This window comes from Suncus etruscus, chromosome 12 (genome assembly GCF_024139225.1).
Source record: "Suncus etruscus isolate mSunEtr1 chromosome 12, mSunEtr1.pri.cur, whole genome shotgun sequence".
NCBI lineage: Eukaryota > Metazoa > Chordata > Mammalia > Eulipotyphla > Soricidae > Suncus > Suncus etruscus.
In genome coordinates, this window is record NC_064859.1 from 74,884,349 (window position 1) to 74,910,018 (window position 25,670).

Genomic DNA, 25,670 nt, shown 5'->3' on the forward strand with positions numbered 1-25,670 from the left:
ATCCAGGAGCAACTTCTCAGTGCAGAGCTAGGAATAACCCCTGAGACCCACTGGGTATGATCCAAAAACAAAACAAAACAAAACAAAATTTTTTAAATAAATAAAGATACTGTTTTTCTCTCCTGATTTTAATAAGATAATGCAGTTGTTTTAGGTGTCTAAAGAAAAAATCTGTTAAGGGTCTGGAGAGTTAAAACAGTTTTGCCTTGCATATAGCTAATCCAGGTTCAGTCCCCAGCACCAAATATAGTCCTATGAGCCCTACCAGGAGTGATCCCCAAATGCAAAGCCTGGAGTAACCCTTAAGTACTTCCAGGTGTGACCCCAAAAACAAAATAAAATTTCTGTTAAAAAATATTTAAAACACTCCATTCTGGAATCACCTGTAGCCCTACTTTGGGGGGGCTTAATTTCTTTTCTTTCAGGGATTCACTCTCTTTCCCTTCTCTCTCTTTCTCCCCTTCCAAATAAAACTATTTTACTTTAGTAAATGCATATATATGTTTATATGTATATAAATATATATACATATACATGTATAATACACTCATTTTTTTGTTTGGGTTCTTTGCTGGGTCTCTTCCCTTGTGCCACATTGTAAGTTTCTGATCCACATAGGAAATTGCTCTGTGCCCTATTTGCTTATTGCACAAGCCGTTAACCGTAAGCAATTTTCCTCTTTAGTTTCTGACGTGAAAGTGCCACCACTTCTCTCTCACAAGCGAATGGACATCACAGTTTTCAAGCCATTTATTGATCTTGACACTCAACCCGTCCTGTTCATTCCTGACGTGCACTTCGCCAACCTCCAGCGGGGCACTCACGTAGGTAACTGGGATGGTGGGCTGGTTTTGAGGAAGTAGACATGACAAAGTGTGGGTCTTTACTTGGCAGTAAAATTTAAAAAAAAAAAAAAGGTGACATTTAGGGGCTGGAGTTATGGTACCAAAATTTCTTTTCTAATTTGTGATACATCCACACTATCATGTGTTAGAGACAAGCCAAAACACCTGGAATAGGTAGCTTTGAGGCTGTAAAATACAGCAGGAGGCTTTTTTGGTGGTGACCATTGCTGAGTCATCACAGCTGTGTCTTGACAACTATTGTGCAGTTCCCTAAGCACATCCTGCTTTGAGTAAGAGCCTTGCAGATAGGAACTGGAAAGGAGCAGAGCATGCATTTTCTTACTGTGCCTCATAACTGCCAGAAAGATACTTGACTGTGCACTTTGTAGACAGGTTTGTACAGACTAATGGCATTTCAGAGTTCTTGGGGGAACCATGAATTAGGTACTCAGTTTCAAATGAGAACCTTTTGGGTGGCAGACTTAGTCGCTTTTCCACAAAGGGTTAAGTGGTAAGTACTTTGGGCTTTGGGGCCATGTGATCAGCTTTGTGTCTGCTAAACCCTGCTCTTGATGTGCCTGAACAGAGACATAAATAATACACCTGTGACTGACAGGGCAGTGTCAAAAATACTTCATTTCACCTGAGCAAGCAATGAGCAGGTTTGTGCTTGGCTATAGTTTACCAATCTCTGAGTTAAGAGAGTTCAGGAGAGCTTTAAGAATCTTGTTATTTAGGGGCCAGCATGATAGAACACCAGTAGGGTGTTTGCCTTGGGCCCCAGGTTCCATCACTGGCATCTCATATGGTCCCCCGAACTTGACAGAAGCAATTTCTGAGTGCAGAGCCAGGAGTACACCCTGGCTACACCGGGTGTAGCCCAAAAGCAAAAAAAAAAAAATTTAAAAAAATCTGATCATTTAATGGACAGTAGGGATAGATAATACAGTTGTTAGAGTGTTTGCTTGCATGTGGCTGACCCAAATTCAATTCCTTAACACTGCCCTACCACAAGTGTTTTTGAGCACAGAGCCAGGAGTAAGCTCTGAGCACTGCCAGATGTGGCCCAAATACAAATGAAAAAAATTTTTTTTGGGGGGGGAAGGTTTGGGCCACACCTGGTGACGCTCAGGGTTTATGCCTGGCTACGCGCTCAGAAATTGCTCCTGCCTTGGGAGACCATATGGGACACCGGGGGATCCAGCTACAGTCCGTCCTAGGCTAGTGCTTGCAAGGCAGATGCCTTACCTCAAGCGCCACCGCTCTGGCCCCAACAAATGAATTTTTTTAAAAAAGAATCTGGTTATATAAAATTAGGATGAATAGATTTTTTTATTAGATTGGTTATATGTAGAGTAATTTCTATTTTAGGAAATGATTCTTCTATGGTCTGAAATATTTTGAGCACTTGAAAAGCAATATGGTTTTTTTTTTTTTTTTTTTTTTTATCCTTAGGTCCTTCCTTTGGGTCCTGCCTCAGAAGAATTGGAGGGTGAAGGGTAAGATTTTTATTTGAAATACATTCTTTTTTATGTTGAAACAATTTTAAACTTACAGAAGAACTTACAAACATGACACCAACAAAACTTTTTATTTCTAAGTCATTTGAGAGTAATTTGCCAACTCATTTTTATATAGCATTTCTAAGCATTGACTATTTCTTATAGTCAATCATCTTGCATAACTTCAGTCAAGGTCAGAACATTAGCACTGTTTCTCATACCCACTCATTTATCTAATTCCCGTGGTGTCCTTTATGCAAAGAAAAAAGGTTCAGTGCCAACTTACCTGGTCTATTCTGGTCTCTTTAGTCTCCTTCAATTTGGAACAATCTCACTTTGTCCTTATACTTTCCTGATCAAAGACTTTGAAAATATTATAAACCAGTAGTTTTGTGGCTTGTCCTTCAGTTGAGTTTGCACATTGTTTCTGGTGGGTCTCATGGCTTGGCTCAGGGATGTACTGCTGGGTTCCTAGGGTGTCCTGTCCTCAACACCTGACTTCCATTAACCCCTTTCATCAAGGTGTTCCCTCTACCTACCAACATCAGGGAGTCTTCTGGGGTTTTTGCTGAACATGCATGGTTTGGCCTTGTGTAGTTAGGACTTTGAGGGGGCAGGGGACTTTGTATCTTTCTAAATAGCTTATTCCTCATCCAACTCTGAATTTACCTGTTTGGTCTAGACCAACATTCCCAGTTTTACTGTGTTGTGATCATCATTGTCACATGGTCAATGAATTTTTTGTCAGGCCTGTTGGGTCCCTCTCCCAGCCCTTCTACTTTCCTTGAGCACTCCCTTGCCCCAAGCACTGTGCATTTCAGACTCTTCTCTCCAGCTTCTTCTCCAAGAAACCCATTGTCTTTTGGAGGAAGAATGGGTCATAGAATCCCAGCTTCATCACTGCTAACCACCGGCCTTCATATGGTGACTTGCAAGTCATCTGTCCCCTTTGGGGCACAGTAGCTCCCTCTTCCCCACCCATGTTGCCAGCAGGGCCATTGGCCTGCAGGCCATCCTCCATAGGATCTTGCTGGTGTTGTGTTATTGTTTTCAGACATCAGTTTTGCAGCTGCTTTCTCTGGAGACTTGCCTTGTGCTGGAAGCTGGGACAGGTTATTTTAAGACCAAACCATTTCTTTAGGGGGAGGGCACACCTAGTGGTGTGTTAATCCTGGGTTAATCCTGCCTCTGAGCTCTGCAATCATTCCTATAAGGCATGCCATATGCAAGGCAAACACCCTACTCACTGTACTATTACTCTGGCCCCCAAATCACTGTTTTTGAAGTGGTTATTGTGCTCAATAGCAAGCAGTCTTCATATTCAGTTACTTTACTATTTTTGTTACTTATTATTTTCTTTCTGTTTCTTTCTTTCTCCTTCTTCCCCCTTCCTTCCTCCTTCCTCCTTTCTTCCTTCTCTCCCTCCCTCCCTCCCTCCCTCCATCCTTCCCTCCCTCCCTCCCTCCCTTCCCTTTTCTTTTCTTTTTTTCATTTGTGGGCTACACCCAGTGACACTCTGGGGTTCCTCCTGGCTCTGTGCTCAGAAATCACTCCTGACAGGCTTGAGGGACCATATGGTATGCTAGCGATTGAACCCAGGTCAGTCCTGTGTTGGCCATGTACAAGGCAAACGCCCTACCTGCTGTGTTATCACTCTGGCCCCAACTTTACTATTTTCTTGCCCATTTCCAACACTGAACCTCACAAGATTGAATGAACACCCCTTGACTTGTGCCTGTAATAGCTAATAATTACTCTTATCACTTCATGTTTTTCGTGGGTTTTTTTTCTCTTTGTTTGCTTTCATTCTCTCTCTCTCTCTCTATCTCTCTCTCTCTTTATTTTACAAAAAGTGCTTGTTTCCATTTCTCCTTTTATCCCACTGTCATGATGGTATTTCTTCTCATGATTGTCCGAGTCATTGGCCTGTTTTTGTTTTTGTTTTGTTTTGTTTTGTTTTGCTTCTAGCTCTGCAGTCCCCTTAAGGGGGCCCCACTCTAATGATTGCACCCTCATCCGACAAAGCTTCTTAATATTGCCTCGCACCTACACCATACATTTAAAATTCCCAAACACAGATTAAGAAAAGCCTTATGAGAGCCCCATGTTCTCAGCAAGATTTGTCTCTTGTGGTTCTATTCAGCCACCCTACTTGACATTTGCACATATTCTCTCTTTTTCTCATATTATCACTTTTGCAGCTCCCTTTCACTCATCCCAAATTCTAACTCCATAAAACTTCTAAAAGGACTCCCTGTTCCTGAGAGGTAGCCCAAGTCCTCAGGGAGTCATGGAAGCTGGAGCAGGATATAGAGCACATTAAGCCTTAGTTCAGTTATCTTTTCTTTTTTTTTTTTTTTTGTGTGTGTGGTTTTTGGGTCACACCCGGCAGTGCTCAGGGGTTATTCCTGGCTCCGTGCTCAGAAATTGCTCCTGGCAGGCACGGGGGACCATATGGGACGCCGGGATTCGAACCGATGACCTTCTGCATGAAAGGCAAACGCCTTACCTCCATGCTATCTCTCCGGCCCCATAGTTATCTTTTCTTGAACTTAGACTTTCCTCTGTTAGTCAGGAAGCTGGACCAGATGAAGTACAGGGGCCGTTTTGATATAAAATTCAAACCTTCTAGTTTCTGCAAGTAATTGACACTGTGTCTCTGGGTCACCTACAGGTCCAACTTGAAACGGGGCCCTTATGGATCTGAGGATGACTTTGCCCTCCCACCCCCTGCAAAGTTGACCCGGATAGAAGAGCCCAAAAGAGGTATGTTACCTTCCCTTCCTTGGAGGTGGATATGGGAGGGGTTCACAATGAAGCATGTCCTCAGTGGATCTTGACTGTAAGCTGCTCCAACAAGTCTTGTGTAGCCCCAATTCCTAGTGTGTTCTTCACAAGCCTAAAATCCTGACCGGAGTTTGGGTACCTGCTGAAGAGTGGAGGACACTGAAAGCATTCTGAGTTGCTTTCTGGGGGTTCATTTCTGCTGTACAGAATTGGCTTCCTGGGGCTCATCTCTGTTGTCCTGCCTCTCTTTCCTGGGGTTCATCTTCATTGTCGTGAGTCGGTATCCTGTGGTTCATCTCTGCTTTCCTGAGTTGTTTTTGGGGTTCATGTTTGCTGTCTTGAGTCAGTTTCTGGGGGTTCATTTCTTCCATCCTCAGTTGGTTTCCTGGGGTTCATTTTCACTATCCTGAGTCAGTTTCTGGGGTTCATCTCTGCTGTCCTGAGTTGGTTTCCTGGGGGTTCATCATTGTTGTCCTGGGTGTAGCAGTCTTTTTACTTTATCCACTACTCAAGGTCTCTTTCCTCCCTTTGCTCACAAGTAAACTGTGTTGTGTTTTGTTTTTCTTTTTCACCTCCTTGCTCCCATTTGGGGCTCAGTGCTGCTCTATGTTCGGAAGGAGTCAGAAGAAGTCTTTGATGCCCTGATGCTCAAGACTCCATCTTTGAAAGGCCTGATGGAAGCCGTAAGTACTACAAACTTTCTCAACTTTTTCTAAGAGCCAAACACACACATAGAATTCTACTTGGACAATTCTCCCAGACCAGCCAGATTCTGAAATCTCTCTGTATCCCCCTGTGGGGATTTCGTTCCTGCCACATTGGCAAGCACGCTGGGTCAGGTGCTGCTGCCTCTGCAGTGTTGCACTACTGAACTGAGTGAATTTGTGTTGACTTATGAAATAGTTTCATTTTACAGATCTGCTTAAAGATCGTCATTTACCAGCAGTTATTTCTGATCAAAATTTTAGAAAAGACAAAGGTGGGGAAAGAGCTCAAAGGGCTCGAACCCTGGTTCTACATCATTCTTAGCCCCCTGCTGAGAGTGATCTTGAGTACCACCACTGTGTGTGGCCACCACCCAAAAGAAAAGTGTTTTTCAAACATCCTGCATGAAAATGATGGTTTTTTGGAAATTCCTGATCTGGGATCTGACTGGACTTGTATTAAGACATTTCCCAATGCATTTTTGAGAACAGCTGATGGAGCATAAATCCTTCTGTAGGATCTCAGCACAAGGCCCACTGTGCATTGAGCCAGTGTGCCCTGTGAGGAAACAACTTGCACCTGAGTGATGGGAGGAGGAGGCAGCCATACACCCTGTGCTGAGCACCCTCGTACCATCAGATCAGGTGAAATTTAGGGGCTCACCACTGCATCTGGGTCACTGACCTTTACCACCTAGATATGCGGAGCTCTTGAGCTCAAAGCTTGGTCATAAACTGGGCTGCAAATCCTTTTCCCTTCAACTCCCCTAAAGCTGTAGTGTCTTCCTTCATTTAGCAAATACTTCTTTAGCACCTGCTTTTTGAATGGGGTGCTATCGTAGGCACTGGCATAAGAGTTAGTGTGATTGACGTAGTGCCAAACAGAGTGAGGGTTCTAGTTGGGAAGACGGGGACAATAAAATGAGCAAAGAGGGGCTGGAGAGATAGTACAGTGGTAGGATGTTTGCCTTGCATGCAGCCGATCCTGGAGAGATGGTAGTTCAAATCTTGGTTTCCCAGGGCCGGAGAGATAGCATGGAGGTAAGGCATTTGCTTCGCATGCAGAAGGACGGTGGTTCGAATCCCGGCATCCCATATGGTCCCCTGAGCCTGCCAAGAGTGATTTCTGAGCATAGAGCCAGGAGTAACCCCTGAGCTATGCTGGTATGACTCAAAAACAAAACAACAACAACAAAATCTTAGTATCCTGTATGGTCCCCTGTGCTTGCCAGGAGGAACTTCTGAGTGCAGAGCCAGGAGTAACCCCTAAGCTCCGCTGGGTGTGACCCAAATACCAAAAAGAAAAAGCAAAGAAACAAATATGTCATATGAAAATAATTAAAGTAAAAAAATAAGTCAGGGTTTTTATTTTTATTCTTTCTCAAGGAAGAATATACACATTCTCTTGAATGTGTATCTTTTTTCTCTCTCTTTCTCTCCCCTCACATTTCTCTAAGTAAATTTCTTTTGATAAAAACTACTTTATGGGGCCGGCGAGGTGGCGCTAGAGGTAAGGTGTCTGCCTTGCAAGCGCTAGCCAAGGAAGCTACCGCAGTTCAAACCCCCGGTGTCCCATATGGTCCCCCCAAGCCAGGGGGCGATTTCTGAGCGTACTTAGCCATGAGTAAACCCTGAGTGTCAAATGGGTGTCCCCCCCCCAAAAAAAAAAACCTACTTTACTGGGGCCAGAGAGATAGTACAGCAGTAGGGCATTTGCCTTGCACATGGCCAACCCAGATGGACCTGGGTCTATCCCTGGCATCCTTTATAGTTCCCTGAGCCAGCCAGGAGCAATTTCTGAGTGCAGAGCTAGGAGTAACCCCTGAGCACCACCAGGTGTGGCCCAAAAGCCAAACAACAACAAAAACCTACTTTACTGGGGCCAGAGCAATAGCAGGTAACACGCTTGCCTTGCACCCCGCTGACCGGGTTTGACCCCCGGTATCACATATGGTTCCCTGAGCCTGCCAATTGTGATTTCTGAGTGCAGAGGCCGGGAATAATGCCTGTATGCTGTTAGGTGTGGCTAAATAAACAAACAAACAAACCACAAAAACCTTATTTTGCTGCAGGGAGTGGGTACGGAGAGAGATAGCAAAGCAGGTATGTTGCTTGCCTTGCACATGGCCAACCTAGGTTTGATCCTTGGCCTCCCAAATGGTCTGTACCCTGCCAGGAGTGAGTGATTCCTTAGTGCAGAGCCAAGAGCATAATCAGATACGACAAAAACAATAAAACACCTACTTCGTTGGGCTACAGTAAGTAAGGTGCTTGCTTTCCTTGTGACCAACTTGGGTTTTATCCCCGGCATCCCATATGGTCCCAAGTACTGTCAGGCATGACCCCCAAACAAGCAAATAAACAAAAACCTACTCTGCTTCAAAATAATAGAGTGACAGGCAGCACCAGGGGGGACCTGGGGGAGCTGTTGCCTTGGCACTCTGGGTCTTCACTACCTGTTGCTGCCTCGCCACTTCCCACCTGTGCTCACCCCTTCCCTCTCACTTCCCCTCTTGCAGTTTCCCTGAGTGGTTCTTCCTTTCCTGGTCTTCCCAGCCCAAGACTATGGCAGAATCAGCAGGTTCTTTTTGCTTATGGAGCAAAAAGAGAGTGTGAGAAATATCTTGCCAAATGCAACTATTCACAGCTCTTAAGGAATTTAGCCCAGTGTCTTTGCACTCTGGTGTTTTTTTTTTCTAGAGCTTTATTGCTCACCAATACAGAGAAGCACTAGACTGGTTTGTGTCCTGGGATCCTGGATGGAATTGGAATTGCCTTTTTGGGGGTGTGTCAGGTTGAACGTGACTGAAACCCAGTCTTTTATATGCTGCACAGAGCTGCACACTGTACATTGATGCCAGGTGCGGAACCCAGTCTAGGAGTCATCTGGACAGTACTTCCAAATAAAGCGCTTTATCTCAGTGAACTCAGCTGCTTGTCCTCAGAATACTCCACTCCATGTGTTTAACACGCTGTCAATAGCTCTGAAATTCAGGTTAATTAAATGACGAGCCAAGTGTGAGCCACACTAGTGGTTGCTGTGTTAAAGAGACCCTCCCTGGGAAGGCAGATCTCGAGTGTGCAGTACACTTGCTTCACTGCGCTGTACCAGCCACTCACTGAGTAGGAAGCAGGCTTTGGGATATTGAAATATTTTTCCCTCTAATAACTCAGCATCGGAAATCGACCTCTGCACTTTCATCCTCACAACAGCCCTGGCCCACGGTGCTGGTGGGCTGCTGAGGGCAGAAAGGCACCTGTGAGGACTGAAAGCAAATCAGAATTATCTGTCTGTTCTTGCCTATGCTGGGACCAACTCCCTATGGCTCAGGGGATTGAGTCATTATACATCGGGAACACATAGCATGTACAGCTCCTAGAAGGAACCTTAACATCATCCCCCGGGGCTTGAACCTGTGAAACAGAACTGTGTAGTTCATGACCAGGTTCTGGGTGGGGCCTTAGAGAGATCTTTGCATTTGCAGTTTTTTTTTTTTCTTTTTCTTTTTTTTTTTTTTTTTTTTGAGTCACACCCAGCAGCGCTCAGGGGTTACTCCTGGCTCTATGCTCAGAAATCGCTCCTGGCAGGCTTGGGGGACCATGTGGAATGCCGGGATTCGAACCACCAACCTTCTGCATGCAAGGCAAATGCCTTACCTCCATGCTATCTCTCTGGCCCCTGCATTTGCAGTTTTGAAAAAAACAAAAGATTGAATAACTAGCCCCGCAAACACACATACAATACACACACATACTAACTCACAACTGTGAGAAACATCTTGAAATTACTTTTCTTTGCTCTTTCAGATATCGGACAAATATGATGTACCCTATGACAAGATTGGGAAGATATTCAAAAAATGTAAAAAAGGGTGAGTATTGAATGGTATTCCTACTACCTCTAAGTCATATATGACATTTTATTTATATGTATTTGTGCCCATCTACTAGAAACATTAAAGTAAGAATATTTTTCATTTTTTTTACATTTTCCACATTAAAATTAACCCTCCTAAAACATATTTGTAGACATAGTTCCAGTTTTTAAAATAAAATTGTCATGGGTCTAGAAGAGAAAGCTGAAAGGGCTGGAGCATGTGCATTGCGTGTGAAAGCCCGAGGCCCTGTGTGCTGTTCTGGTTATGGCTGGACCAAACCAAGTTAATGTTTTTATTTTTTGTTTGTTTGTTTGTTTGTATTTGGGCCATGCCCAGTGGTGCTCAGGGGCTACTCCTGGCTCTGTGCTCAAAAATTGCCCCTGGCATGCTCGGGGAAATATTTTTTGCTCCTCCCCTGCTTGGCCATGTAAGGTGGCATCACTTCCTGGGCACATTGTAAAGTGTCCTAAAGGATACAATAGTGGGACTGGAGAGGTGGCACAAGCAAAAGGCGTCTGCCTTGCGCACGCTAGCCTAGGACAGACTGCGGTTCAATCCCTGACATCCCATATGGTCCCCCAAGCCAGGAGCAATTTCTGAGCTCATAGCCAGGAGTAACCCCGGAGCATCACCAGGTATGCCCCCCCCCCCAAAAAAAAAAGGATATAGCAGCATTCAGGCATGAGCCCCCACTTAGAGCCAGACTCCCTCTAAGACAAGCTTCACCGTCAGGGCTGCCAGATGAGGTAACTTAAGAGACTGCTCAGTGGAGGGTCAGCCTTCCAGCTCCAGCTCCACTGGGCTTCTCTGCTCACATCTCCCTGCCCTCCTGTTGGGACTCCGTGGTCTGTCCTGACACCATGCCTCTTTGTCAGGAATCAGTGTTATGTCTCATGTTGAAGCTTCTGTGCTGTTTGCCATGGAGATAACATAAGAATTTGGGGGTTTAATTCTAGAACCAAAACCAAGGAGTTAGAATTTTTGTGTCTAGGCTTACTAGAACAGGGTTGGCTATAATAAAAACAAAAATCCGAGGGCAACGTGACAGAGACGGTAGTTTGTTAGGGACACTTGGTTGGGAGCTGTGACTTGAGATCACATAGACACATTTCACTGATCTGCTTTCCAAATAAGCTCATTGTACACTTAGTTGCTGGCATTTTACGGAGTGCTACAGGGCAAATAAGCTAGCATGCCTTGTTTCTGTTTCCTCTCCATACTTGTAAGTGTGGCCCTCTTAAACCCATGCAAGTCTCTTGGGCTCTTCTCTCATCCCATTTCTAGAGGAGCAACCAGAAACTGCTGGTGTAGACAGTTTGCCTCATGTGTCACAGCTAGGAAGTAGCAAGCTGTGAGCTCCAGGTCTGCTTCCCAGTTCCCTAGGAATGAATGGCTCTGCCTGGTCTTTCCCACAGGATTCTGGTGAACATGGATGACAACATCGTGAAGCACTACTCCAACGAGGACACCTTCCAGCTGCAGATCGAAGAGGCGGGGGGCTCCTACAAACTTACCCTCACTGAGATTTGAGGAGGCAGCACCAGTACCTCCCAGAGAGAGAAACGAAGGTGCTCTGTGGCCTCACTGTGGAGCTGCAGGAACACCGGGCAGCCGCCACCGAATGCAATGATGTCTGTGGAAGGGACTCCTTTCGGTTGAAGATGGCACTACATTCACTACATTTGGCTTGGAGATAGCATTGAATATCGCTTTGGCGACTTTCCATGAACAAAGAATCCATCCCACCATTATGTTTGAATTTTTTGCTCTCAGTACCTTAGGATTAAAAGTGAACGCTTGGCTCCTAGATTGACTAGACCTGGACTTTAGAATCTCTGCGACTTTATTTATAACCATCCAAGGATCTCTGCCTTGTCTCCTCCGCGTTAGTGAGCCTGTTCACTTCTCCGTATTGGTGGTGCAGGCATGAGAAAGCCATAGGCTCAGCTTTAAGCACAAATGCCCTTGTCGGATCCCCCTGCACCTGACTGCCTTGGTTGTGTCAGCCGCCGTGGCATCTGAAGAGGCAGGGTAGACCCTGACCTGTCTCCCTTCGCATCTTGTCCCCCGGGATATGTTTACTTAAATAGGGCATGTTACTGGAATCTTCCTTGTAACTTTCTTGATCAACTGCCTTTCTTATGAAGAACTTCAATGGGTTACAGTATGCATCGGTTAAGCTAAAGCTGCATTGTATATACGTGCAATACATTTTGTAATGCTTGTGACTGTAAATGTGTACATACATATCTTATATAATATATATAATATATAAATAACAGTGCCTGTGTACATATGGTGAAGAGATGCAATAAGGTCTACCTTGAAGACTTTCCCTCGACGAAAGGTTAAGTTATTTTTGATAATGTAGAACAAGCAGATCGCATGCTTAGGGGAACCCACTAAAATGCTTTTCTCTACGTTTTTCTAGACATGAAGGTTAATCTGTAGCATAGCAAGACCTTCTCAGGCAACATATTCTGTTGGCTCTGGAGAACGTCGTTGCATGCGTTTCTGCACTGGTCAGCTCATGAAGTAAAGGAGGAACACTGCAGCAGGTGCCTGTTGTGTGTGTGAGTGCTAGTGTCAGTCAGATGTAACAACCAGTAAGGAGAGACACACCTGGATTCTTTGTACCAAGTCATTTAACTCAGAACAGAGTTCTTCTCAATCTTCCTGGTATAAGAAATGATTTATTTGTTTTAGCAGAGGACAGAGCTTCAAAGCTTTGATTGTTTTATATGTTAGGCATTCTAGAAAGCATTCACGAATTTATGAAAATATTACTGTGGCAGGGGAACGTTTTGTACACATGTTTAAATATATTAAAATATGAGAAAGCATAATTTTATAACAAAATCACGGGTATCTTTAGGTTCAGGGAACTAGAATAGGTCATTTGTATTAAATAGGATGAATAGATATGGTCTTTCATTAAAATGTGCTAATGAAGTATGTGAGTTAAATTCTGGTCTTCTATGGTAAGATATCATGGGATACGGGTCATCTAATATTTTCTGTTTTGTTTTATGAAATTGATTTCATCTGTTTTTAATTGTATCTTTGAAGATGTATTTTAAAGCAAAGGGATTAAATTTTATATGTCTATTTCATAATATGTCAGTTTCTGTTATTCAGTTTGACCATGTCCTTCCTTGAGCAAAGTTTGAGGTCTTAAGAAACACTAAAAGGGGGCCGAGGGGCCGGGTAGGTGGCGCTGGAGGTAAGGTGTCTGCCTTGCAAGCGCTAGCCAAGGAAGGACCACGGTTCGATCCCCCGGCGTCCCATATGGTCCCCCCAAGCCAGGGGCGATTTCTGAGCACATAGCCAGGAGTAACCCCTGAGCATCAAACGGGTGTGGCCCAAAAACCAAAAAAAAAAAAAAAAAAAGGGGGGGCCGGGCGGTGGCGCTAAAGGTAAGGTGCCTGCCTTGCCTGCGCTAGCCTTGGACGGACCGCGGTTCGATCCCCCGGTGTCCCATATGGTCCCACAAGCCAGGAGCAACTTCTGAGCACATAGCCAGGAGTAACCCCTGAGCGTTACCGGGTGTGGCCCAAAAACCAAAAAAAAAAAAAAAAAAAAAAAGAAACACTAAAAGATGGGAGCCCAAACAATAGCACAACGGATAGGGCATTTGCCTTGCTCCTGGCCAACCCAGGTTCAATCCCCAGCATCCCATATGGTCCACCTGAACACTGTCAGGAGTAATCTTGAGCGCAAACCCAGGTGTAACCTCTGAGCACCATCTGAGTATGACACAAAAACAAACAAACAAAAAGCACTAAGGATCCCAAGCAATAATAAAATAGGAAGGGTGTTTGCTTTGTACACAACTATCCTGGCTTGCTCAGAGTGATCCCTGAGTGCAGATCCAGGAGTAAGCCCTGAAAACCACCATATATGACCCAAAAACAAACTAAAAGCACTAAGAACCACTGTGGGCTGCTCTCATTTCCCAGCATGTGTACTCTTTTTGTTTTTCCTCATAATTTTCCCAAACAGATGCTAATTAAAGGGATCCCAAATAATTTCTCTACCATCACTGAAGTTTGATTTTTTTTGGCCACACCAGGTGACGCTCAGGGGTTACTCCTGGCTATGTGCTCCTGGTTTGGGGGACCATATGGGTCTCGGGGGATTGAATCAAGGTCTGTCCTCAGCCTTGTACAAGGCAAACGCCCTACCTCTGCGCCATAACTGCGGCCCCTAAAGTTTGATTATTTAAAGAAAAAAGTAATTGTTTTCCAACAAGAAATTTTAGTATTAATTTGTTTTAAGAGTTTTAACAGAAACTCAGGTTCCAATACATTGTGTCACTTCTTTTAATGTGTGCCCTTCCTGAGTGGGGCGCAACACCTTTTAAACTGTGTCAGCTTATAGAAGGTTTTGGAATACAAATGTCAGAAGCTTTTTAAAGTAGTCAAACAGGCTGGAGAGATAACACAGTGGTAGGGTGTTTGCCTGGCAATCAGCCAATCCAGGATGGACAGTGGTTTGATTTCTGAGCAGAGAGCCAGGAGTAACCCCTGAGCACAACTGGGTATGACCCCTCCCCCACAAAAAGTAGTCAAACAGCAAAGAAAGTATCTTTACTAAGTAAGTTATAGGGATGTACAACCTCCTGGGATGTGATGTTACCAGCCACCCAGCATCTTCCTCTGGGCCTTTATCCTAAGTCCTGCTCTCCTATGTGGTCTCAGGATGCTGTCAACATGTCTTATGTGTGTGTGTGTCTTGGCTCTATTCAAAGAGAAAAAAATAGCTTGCACAGAAGTCCCTTAAAGGCCTGGTTCCATAGGACCATTTCTCTGTTTATGTCCACTTCAAGCCCTCACTATGGTTCCAGGAGAAAGCTGCCTCCTCTCGACTTGAGGGTTATTTTGATTGTTTTTATTTGTGTTAGGGCCACATCTGGCAATGCTCAGAAGTTACTCCTGACTCTGTGCTCAGGAATCACTCCTGGAAGACTCGGAAGACCATATGGGATGCCGGAGACTGAACCTGCATCAGCCATGTATAAGGCAAGTGCTTTACCCACTGTGTTCTCCCTTCAACCCCATACACTGAACCAGGAAGCCTTGGGCACCCAAGAAAGACATGGACTAGGACTCTAAGCAGGCAGTGAGCCACTCTGCTCCTATGGGGCCCGAGCACCCACCTGTACTCGGCCCCACCTGAACAGTACCCCTGGACAACCCCATCCTCAGGCAGATTCTGGGTGTGGCCTGTAGGCTCAGAGGTGCTTGATATGGGGAAGAAGAGAGTGTTGCGCCTCACTCAGGAAGGGCACACATTAAAAGTGCTGCACTCCTGAAAAAGAATTATTTGCCAAAAAGGCCCGCTTAGAGCAGTCAAAATCAGTTGACCCTTTGCGTGGATTGTTTGGCCATAATTCTAAAGTGGCTGTAACTATCTCTCTCTTTATTTTTAACCATTACTAAAAATCAGGCCTTAGTAATTCTTTCTAACAAAGAAGGACAGTACAAATCCCGCCAAAAGTCTCCCACTAAAAAGCTCCCTGTGATCTTTGCTACTTTGGCGCCACGATCAGGTTTTTCCAAACACTTAGCTCATGAGTGAAGCAATTTTCAGTTTTCCCCTGCTTACTCAAAACAAAGTAATTTTCAGTTTTTCCCCAAAACTCTAAAACACTCCTCTCTCTTCCCACTTCCCTGAAAATTACCTGTTTCCCCCTGCTTACCCAAAACAAAGCAAACCCATAATAGAAACTGTTTTTTCACCTTCAGTATCGGTTCTTTAATATGCTAATTTTAGCCAGGGTCTTTCATCCTGTTCCCCTGGTCATCTCCCATTTCCTTTGATGTCAAAAATTACACCCTGCATTCCAAACCTCAACCTTAAAAGCTACCCAGCTCAAAAATAAATTTGTCTTCGTCTTTCTAGACGCAAGTCCCCATGCATTCTGTGTGGTCTCATTCATTTCTACAATGTTGTTCCGTCTTTTCGCCATTTCGTGTACCCACTCTCTCCCCGTGAAGGTTTCCTGAACTCCACGAAGAATCTGTTTGCAGGCGCTGGTGTCTGCAACAGAATTGGCCCACAACAAGAGAGGAGTTAGGGTCCTCAGCCCACTGGTCTCCCAGGATCTGGGCCACATGCTGGGCCTCACATTCTGTGTTCCCATCTGCTAGACCCAGGGCAGTGGATCCCCACATCACGCGGCTGCATGAGGCAGGAGGACGCCTGGCTGCAAGCAGATGGCCCCGTTTCCCGGAGCCCGCATGGAGCACTTCATGCTGCATCCAGGGCGAGTGTGGTAAGAGTGAACAAACATCCTGCAGGCTGCTCTGGCCCGAGCTAGGAGTCCAGAGGGCAGAAGTGCTCTAGGGACAAGCCACCCACCCTCCTGCAGGAAGGGACATCGGGAAGGCGGGGCCTGCCTAGTGCACTCCTGATGAGGCTCTGCCTGTCCTACACCAGGGGAGAGAGGATGAAGTTTCCAGGAGTCAGCCAGCTTTATTTCACGGTCCTAAACTAACACATTTCCTCGTATGGCTTCTATGCTAAACCTTTTCCTAGCAGCCACGTCTCTGCTTCTTCTCTGGCTCTCTCTGCCTCTGTCTCCCTTTCAGCTGCTTTTTCCAGGCTTCCTTGCTGACTGACCCCCTTTGCTGATTCTAAATTTCCTTCTTATCCCCTCAGTTCCCCCAGGTAGACTCCTCTACCCACCCATTCCAGATGTGGGTTGTTCTGGTCATATAGGTGGGATAAACAAGAAGTTGTGGGAGGTCATATCAACACTGCCATGCAAGTGTGAGGTTATAAATTCAATCCAGGCTGCTGCCCATATGCACCCAGAGCAGTCTGAGCAGTAGAGCTATCTGGGACCCCCAGTAGCACCCTAGAGTGCCTATGCATGGTCAGGCAGGTGTGAGCACTAAAGTGTATGGCCATAGTCAATAGCAACAGCACCACCATGAGAAGGAACATTCAGATAAAACTAGAAAACACATGGGGCTGGAGTAATAGCACAAAGGTAGGGCCTTTGCCTTGCATGTGGCTGACCCAGGACGGACCTGGGTTTGATCCCTGGCATCCCATATGGTCCCCCGTGTAGTATCAAATAATTCACCACATGTGTGTGGCCTATCTCATAACCTTTCAAGCATTTAGCCATTCTAGGCTAGCCCTGCCTCTTAACCCTTTCAGCCATCTTCCCTTTGGGCTCCATGCTGGTCAAAGACCAGAACACAGAGGCCCAAAAGCCAGAGCGCCCAACAGCGCAGAAAGCGGGCCGAATCCCCTTGGTCCAAGGCTTATCTAACTTTTCCAAGACCCCTCCCAGGAATGGGCCGGGTCTTGCAGGTAAGGTCACACCTAATATCCGGTTCCCAAGACCCCTCCCAGAAATGGGTGGGTCTTAGGTATCTACACCCAAATCTAGGGTCTCAGCTAGGTACACCAACATTTCCCCCTTTTCTTAATATTTTCATGCACCAACGTAATAGAGTGAAAATTAATATACCAGCCCTTTTCAAAAACATAACATTTCTGCAAAATATACTATACACTTGTAACTTAAAATTCTCTTAATGCTTTTTTACCAAGCACTATTTTAAAACTTTCATGTTCCTATACTTTTAAACTATATTGGGGGAACTTCCTGTTCCTATTAACCTTTCCTACACACAAGTACTAAAGCATAAATGCATGGCATACATTTTAAAAACAGGCTAAGTACATTAAAATACACAGTACAACATTTTGCAATTGAAAATATTAACTATGAAAGACAACAAAACACATTTAAATTATAAAGAAAATGATTAAGACAAAGATGCAGGTGGTTAGAAATCAGATGTTTAAATGGGCTAAACTGTATTACTTTCCTTTTATTTTTATTTTTAACCACTAACTAAAACTTATCCCATTACCAACTATGAGTAAAATATAACTACCCACTAATTTCCTACACCTAAAACCATAGTTCAGATGATTAATTTGTTCTACGCTGATCTCACCACGTGGCTTTTTTAAACTTTTTGCAGGCCGGTTCACTTGCGCCATTTTACCTTTGTGATTTGGAGGGTGGATCCCAGTCTTGCCACTTTTTTGGAACAGAGCTGAGCCTAGCCGAGCCGAGCCGAGCCGAGCCAAGCCGAGTTGAGCGGAGCCAAGCCAAGCCAAGCCGCTGCTTCAGGGCTAATTAGAAGCTTTTCGCCGCTTTTCCCCTCCGGGCGGCACTTAGCAAGCAAGTTTTCGGCCACAGCCTCACAGGGCATTTCTGGATGTCCAGAGTTCAAAGTTATTTAAACTAAAAGTCCAGTCCGAAATTTCCAAAGTTGAAATCCAAATTCAAGCCAAAGGTCATTCTCAGAAAATCAGTCCATTTTCAATAGTCTTTTTCTCCTCCGTTTCCAATTTAGACTTTTAATTAGTCTTTGAAGAGGCCAAGGTTTTTGTTTCTTATAACAAAGTCTCAGTTCTGGGCCTGGGCCTGGGCTGGAGATGATGCAAGCTTCCACCTCCCTTGTTTCAATGGCCTTTGAGCCCCCAGATGGGGTTTTGGCCATCTTTGAAAATGGCTTCACGTGGTAGCCCAAGGTTTTGGGCTCACCGCAACTGAAAAAAGCCAAAATGAAACTGAAAAGCAGAAATCTCACCATCATTGCTGTTTTCTTGGGTCCAGGTTTCAGGTCAGAGTTCAGAGCGCCAGTTGTAGTATCAAATAATTAACGGTGCTGGATGGTGAAGGATGGAGGCCTTTGTGCTTAGGCCCCAGCCACGTGGCTTCATCCCCCATCCAGCCGGCGGGTCCCAGGCCCAGGTGATCGGCGTAATCACTCACAAGCAGGCATCAGGAAGCATCAGCTTTATTCATTCCCTATTCACCACATGTGTGTGGCCTATCTCATAACCTTTCAAGCATTTAGCCATTCTAGGCTAGCCCTGCCTCTTAACCCTTTCAGCCATCTTCCCTTTGGGCTCCATGCTGGTCAAAGACCAGAACACAGAGGCCCAAAAGCCAGAGCGCCCAACAGTGCAGAAAGGGGGCCGAATCCCCTTGGTCCAAGGCTTATCTAACTTTTCCAAGACCCCTCCCAGGAATGGGCCGGGTCTTGCAGGTAAGGTCACACCTAATATCCGGTTCCCAAGACCCCTCCCAGAAATGGGTGGGTCTTAGGTATCTACACCCAAATCCAGGGTCTCGGCTAGGTACACCAACACCCCCGAGCCAGGAGGGATTTCTGAACACATAGCCAGGAGAAACCCCTGAGTGTCACTGGGTATGGCCCAAAAACAAAAAACTAGAAAACACAAACTTGGCTGTAGTGACAGAGAGCTCTGTGGCTGCTGGGATGGGGTCAGGGCTGCCCTTTGGAGGGCACTGGAGGCATTTGGTATCTGGATGGTGAGGATGATAAGGAGTGCCATTTTATCCGCATTTTAAATAGGTTCAGTCTCAAATATATGAGACACATCAGTCAAGCTAGATGACCCTGATTTACTGAGGAAGGAGCTCCTACACTCTGAGTTCATCCACTGGACAGACACTGGCCTCCTTTCCCACAGTCCCAAGCCACTTCTTCATTGGACCCAAAGCTCCCTGATGGCTCCCTGGCCGACCCCTTCTCCCCCTTCAGTGCCTTCCAATTGAGTCCCAGCCCAACCAGGCTTCCCAGTAGCCCCCCTACAGTCCCCTAGCCAGACCCAGACCCCAGCATGGCAGGCAACAGCAGGAGCAGAGGTTCTAGAAGTCACAGGGTTGGGCAGTGCTGAGCTGGAATCTGGCTTGTTTTCCTTAAAGCAACCAGCCCATGGAGAGGATGCATGACGAGCAGGTGCCAGAGCCCATTTGTGGGGCTTTGGACATCTTGGCTGGGCCCAAGGACAATAGCAGTTGTCTCTTTTTCCTGCTATGACTACTTCTGGTGCTCTGGCTGCAGCCAGGCCTGTAATAAGTGCCATAGTTGGGCTCTATCCTCTCGGTCCCTGCATCTCCCCTAAGAGCCTTTCCTCTGGTGCACAGAGATGGACAGTGAGCGAGAGTTCCTGTGCATGCTCAAACCCACCACACTTTGATCCTCCAGGTTCTATTGGGGTTCTGCTGCCACTGTGTCCCAAAACGCTGCCCCACGAGGCAGTGAGGCATGGATAGGAGATACAGGCAGGGCCAGAGATTCTGGGGGATCTGCATTGTTACACCCCACTCTGGAAGGGTACACACATCAAAAGTGTTGCACTCCTGAAAAAGAATTATTTGCCAAAAAGGCCCGCTTAGAGCAGTCAAAATCAGTTGACCCTTTGTGGATTGTTTGGCCATAATTCTAAACTTGGCTGTAACTATCTCTCTCTTTATTTTTTGACCATTATTAGAAATCAGGCCTCAATATTTCTTTCTAACAAAGAAGCACAGTACAAATCCCGCCAAAAGTCTCCCACTGACCAGCTCTCTGTGATCTCTGCTACCTTGGCCTTTTTTGGCAAATAATTCTTTTTCAGGAGTGCAACACTTTTGATGTGTGTGCCCTTCCTGAGTGGGGTGTAACACTGCATGCTGGACTCTCCCCAACCCGGCTCTTCTACTCTGGCACCAACTCTAGGCAGGCCCGTGCTCAGCTGCTGCAATCTTCTGGGGTGGCGAACAGCCAGGCAGAGGCCGGCTGTGGGGTGTCTGGCCCAGCTGGACTTCAGCCACTGTTCTCCATGGCATGTGGCCACCACTGACTCGACACAGCGACCTTTCCCCCATTTCCAGTTCTGGGCTCCATAGCACTGGACAGGCGTCTCCTGCCCCTGACCCCAGAACTCCCTCTGGCCACTCCCTGATGCTCTGCACCTCCATGTGAGGCTGAAAGGACTTGAAGAATCATCTCTCTGGGGTCTGGTGCCTGGGGGCTCAGGCAGCTGGGACTCAACGATATGGGGCCCAGTGCCTGTCAAACCCCACCGCCAACCCAACCCTCTTTTTTTTTTCTTCGATTTTTGGACCACACCCGGTGACTCTCAGTGGTTACTCCTGGCTATGTGCTCAGAAATTGCTCCTGGCTTGGAGGACCATATGGGAAGCCAGAGGGATGGAACCGTGGTCTGTCCTAGGCTAGCGTATGCAAGGCAGAAGCCTAATGCCCTGCAACACCTCTCCTCACCCCTCTTTAACCCTGCTCACATTCTGCTGCCTCCCTGGGAAGAGGAAGTGTTGGCTTGGACACCTCAGCTTCAAAGCATGATGTGTCCAAGGGAGCCCTCAGACTTGATCATGTGATCTCTTTCTTAGAGGTGCCCAAGAGGCAGGTGAGGTGCCCCAGGGCACAGGACACAGATGCCACTGGGGCAGAAAGCACTTCCCTGAGGAAGAGGAAAAGCTGCTTCAGAGACTTTGTGGAGGAAGTTCCTTTCAAACTGGGCTTTAGCAGTGAGTTGGGAAGGAAAGAAGACAAAATCTTGTTTTGTTTGCTTTATTTTGGGGCCATACCCAGCAATTCTTGGGAGTTACTTCTCCTGGCTTTGCACTCAGAATTACTCCTTGCATTTTGGGGGGGACTATAAGGGATGGTGGGGATCAGACACGTGCTAGAGACAAGTGTTTTTACCTGCTGTGCTATTGCTCCAGCCCTGTAAAATAAATTCTTTTTTTTTGGGGGGGAGGGCACACCCAGCAGCACTCAGAGGTTACCACTGAATCTGCGCTCAGAAATTATTCTTGGCTCGGGGGATCATATGGGATACCGGGCATTGGACCACATCCGTCCTGGGTCAGCCATGTGCAAGGCAAATACCATACCACTGTGTTACCACTCCAGCCCTAAAGATAAATTCTTTTTTTTTTTTTTTTTGGTTTTTGGGTCACACCCGGCGGTGCTCAGGGGTTACTCCTGGCTGTCTGCTCAGAAATAGCTCCTGGCAGGCACAGGGGACCATATGGGACACTGGGATTCAAACCAACCACCTTAGGTTCTGGATCGACTGCTTGCAAGGCAAGCACCACTGTGCTATCTCTCCGGGCCCGAAGATAAATTCTTAAGTCACCCATGAGCCCATCTGTAATCCAGTGACTTTCTTCTCTTCTAAGTTCTTTCATTCTTCCTTCTTCCTGAAAGCCACTCAAAAACTTGTTCCTCCCTTCTGTCTTGCATTTTCTTTCTGATTATTGTCCTTTAAAAGAGTGTTTTCTGAAGTCTTTGAAATTTACATCAGAAAGGCTAGGAAATCCTTCGTTAGTTGTCCAGGACTTGCTACAATGAACCAGTCAATGAATAAGTCAATAAACCAGATCTCTGCTGTAAAATGTCAAGGTTGTTTCCAAGTTCTCATCAGTGCAGCATGATATTTTATTCTGGCTGGAGAGATAGCATGGAGGTAGCGCATTTGCCTTGCATGCAGAAGGATGGTGGTTCGAATCCCGGCATCCCATATGGTGCCCCACGCCTGCCAGGAGCGATTTGAGCGTAGAGCCAGGAGTAACCCCTGAGCACTTCCGGGTGTGACCCAAAAAAGAAAAAAATTTCTGGGGCGGGGCCGGAGAGACAGCACAGTGGTAGGGCATTTGCCTTGAATGCAGCCAACCCGGGAGGGACATGGTTTGATTCCCAGCATCTCATATGGTCCCCCAACTTGCCAGGGGCAATTTCTGTGCACAAAACCAGGAGTAACCCCTGAGCACTTCTGGTGTGGCTCAAAAAAACAATAAATAAATAAAGTTTAAAAAATAAAAATTTATGGGGCTGGAGCAATAGCATAACGGTAAGGTGTTTGCCTTGCACACGGCCAACACAAGACTGACCCTGGTTCAATTCCCAGCATCCCATTTAGTCCCCTGAGCCTGCTAGGAGCGACTTCTGAGCACAGAGCCAGGAATAACTCCTGAGTGCTACCAGGTGTGACCCAAAAACAAACAAAAAAAAGAAAAAAGAAAAATTCCTGATCCCTATTTCCAAATGACTTTTCTAGAAAGTTGCACAAATATATGCTCCCCATACACTTAGCCTCTCCCAAAATCATGTCTACCTTGCTGTCACCAAGGCCCTCCCTTGACACTCTTTACATTATTATGACCATACTTCTACAAAGGAAGATCTTCCGGAATCAGGAGAAAAGACCTTGGAAAAGCTCCGGGAACCAGAGCTGGACTCAGAAGATGAATCATGTACTACTGGACCACAGGGGTACTCAGAGAACTGTAAGCACGTACAGTTCCATGGGCCAGTGGCTCTCAAGAAAATGTCCATTGGCACAGCCTTGATGGTGCCAGGCACAGCTAGGAGACACCCAACTTAGTTTTCTCCCGGACCTACCCGGACAGGAACTCAACCTCTGTCAAAGTCCCTGGGCCTCTTCCTCTCACCCCACTCCATCTGCCAGACTGTGGTTTCCAGTAGATGCTGACAAGAGTGAGAGGTCACTGTCTTCTTGCAAGCTCTGAACAGGAAGGGATTGGGGCAAGGGAGTAAGACCAGCAGGACAGCATTTTCCCACCTTCTCTTCTGTTAAGGTTCCCTTATGATCATCCAGGGAAGGTCCACAGTCACCCCGTGTCCCTGTGACATTTCCAGTAATCATGAGATGAACAAAATTTGGAGAATGCCTTCTACCCAACCCCACATATTCTCAATGACTGAACAGGCCTGTGGTAAAAACTGTCCAGAAGGAAAACAGGCACGTGGGTGAGAGAGAAAAGCCAGAGTGAGACTGTCAGGGTCACCTCTGCCAATACCAATAGAGGGAAAAAGTACCGCCTCAGTCCACAGAACAGAAACTGTAGATCTGTCCCAAAGAGCCATTAAACAGGAGGACTTGGGACTCAGCAATAGACATCCCTGCCTCCCACCCTAGGTTTTTTCACTGGTAAATGTGGAATGAACAACTGGCCACTGAGGCTCTGATCTTGGCAGTTGCTGATTTCCCAGGTGTAAACATTCCCTTCCTGCAAGATTTCAAGCTACCAGCCCACCCTTACTGGAGAAGGGAGCAAAAGGAAGGCAGAGGATAACAGCTAGATCCATCTGGGGCAGGTTACAACCTAGATCCTAGAGGTCAATATCACAATAAGAAAGAGTGCAGGCACATGGCCAGCAGTGGTTAAGGAACTGGCTTTGCACTGGGCCCAAAAGTGCCACGAGTGCCCAAGCACAGAGCCAGGAGTAGCCTGAGTACCCTTGGGTGTGACCCCAACCCTCCCTAAAATAAATTCAATACTAACACTGAGAGCCACATGATAGGACACGGACAAGGAAAGACTTGCCAGTGGTGAGGCAAAAGAAGTCATTTCTGTGCCCGAACACTTAGAAGCTTGGACTATGTCCCTGCTATCAGGCCTTGGGTCTGTGTGGCTCCAGGAACTCAACTTCATTCAGCAGGGAGACATTGTCACGGCTCTTTTTGTGTCCTGCACCAAAATGAAACAGAGGTAGAGTCAGCCTCTTGATTCTCCTAGATCCATCCCACATACATGGTCGAAAAGATTGGAGTACATACATGCATCTAGTGTACATACCAGCATGACAACAAGGCCACCTCCCCCTTGTGGGAACAGACTTTAGGAGACTGTTTGAGAAGTACTTGTTTTCTTTTAAAAATGCATTCCCCTTTCTCTCCCTTCTCACTTTTTTTTTTTTTTTTTTTGGTTTTTCGGGCCACACCTGTTTGATGCTCAGGGGTTACTCCTGGCTAAGCACTCAGAAATTGCCCCTGGCTTGGGGGGACCATATGGGATGCTGGGGATTGAACCCAAGTCCATTCCTTGGCTAGCGCTTGCAAGACAGACACCTTACCTCTAGCCCCCTTCTCACTTTTCTAAGTAAGTTTATTTGAATAAAACTGTTTTACTTCACTACTTTTTGTTGTTATTTTGGGGGCCATACCATGCTATGCTCAAGGTTTCCTGATTCTCTGTCTCTGAAATCACCCCTTGACATACTCAAAGTGGATCAAACATGGGTTGGAACCAGGCAAGAAAAACACCTAATGGACTATCTCACCAACCCATACTTCACTATTTCTTCTCCTCTTGAAATTTTTTGCTGCTAGGGAAGGTGACTTTCCTGGATCACTGGTGTTGAGCTGAGATTAACTTTTTTCTGCAAAGAGCAATTCCTCACTCTAGCCTGAGTCCAGAGCTCCTGGAGAACTTGGGTGTTGAAGATCAGCTCCTATGCTGTCAGAGCAAGTGGATTTCAGGCACAGCTTGTTGTGGTTGGTGGGATGTGACCAACCATGCCATGCAGGAAGCTGCTACTGCAGTAGGCAGAATTCTGATATGGCCCCAATCACTTCCCATCCGATGTTCCGTTCCTCCACGTGGATGTAGTAGAACATGTGACATGCTCCCAGCCAATGGGAGTTGCTGAAGGTGATGTCACATAGGTGCTTTGTGCTGTCATATAAGGCTCAGTCTTAGCTGGTTAAAACAGCTCCCCTGTTGGCTTGGTGAACATGGGCTACCAACAGTGCTCTCTGTGGCAGGGAACCTATGATAGTTCTACCGACGATGGCTAACCAGAAGCCCCAGCCACTGGGAAAGGAATTTTGTCAACAACCTGAGGAAGCTTGAAAGAGATTTCTTCCCCACTCAGGCCTCCAGATGAGAGCACTATTCACTGATAAGTTTGTTATGCCCAACTCTTTTTTATTTGTTTTTTGGGTTTTTGGTTTTTGGGTTACACCTGGCAGCGCTCAGGGATTACTCCTGGTTCTATGCTCAGAAATTGCTCCTGGCAGTCTTGGAGGACGATATAAGATGCCGGGAATCAAAACTGGGATCTGTCTTGTGTTGGCTGCGTGCAAGGCAAACACCCTACCGCTGTGCTGTCACTTTGGCCCGTTTCCAACTCTTTATCTTGCTGTTTGAATGTTTGAAGCCTCTGGGTTTGCTGAAATTGGTCCCGGGGCTTAGAAAATTATCCCACCCCTACATTTTCTGGGCAGCATAAAGTTACTGCAGTGGCCTGCAAGCTTTTCTCCAGCTCTGGTCATCAATCACTGGTACTTCTCCCC

The 25,670-nt window shown here is 46.2% G+C and overlaps 1 protein-coding gene across 1 annotated transcript in view; it reads left to right on the plus strand.

Moving 5' to 3' along the window:
• GRHL1 (grainyhead like transcription factor 1) overlaps positions 1-11,375 on the plus strand; it is a 62,764-nt gene extending 51,389 nt beyond the window's left edge. The window contains exons 11-16 of the mRNA XM_049784520.1: positions 685-824; positions 2,301-2,344; positions 5,022-5,113; positions 5,732-5,817; positions 9,646-9,710; positions 11,132-11,375. Coding sequence (XP_049640477.1) covers positions 685-824; positions 2,301-2,344; positions 5,022-5,113; positions 5,732-5,817; positions 9,646-9,710; positions 11,132-11,246 — 542 coding nt within the window. The 3' untranslated portion in view covers positions 11,247-11,375. The remainder of the gene's footprint in view (positions 1-684; positions 825-2,300; positions 2,345-5,021; positions 5,114-5,731; positions 5,818-9,645; positions 9,711-11,131) is intronic.
• The last annotated feature ends 14,295 nt before the right edge of the window (positions 11,376-25,670 follow it).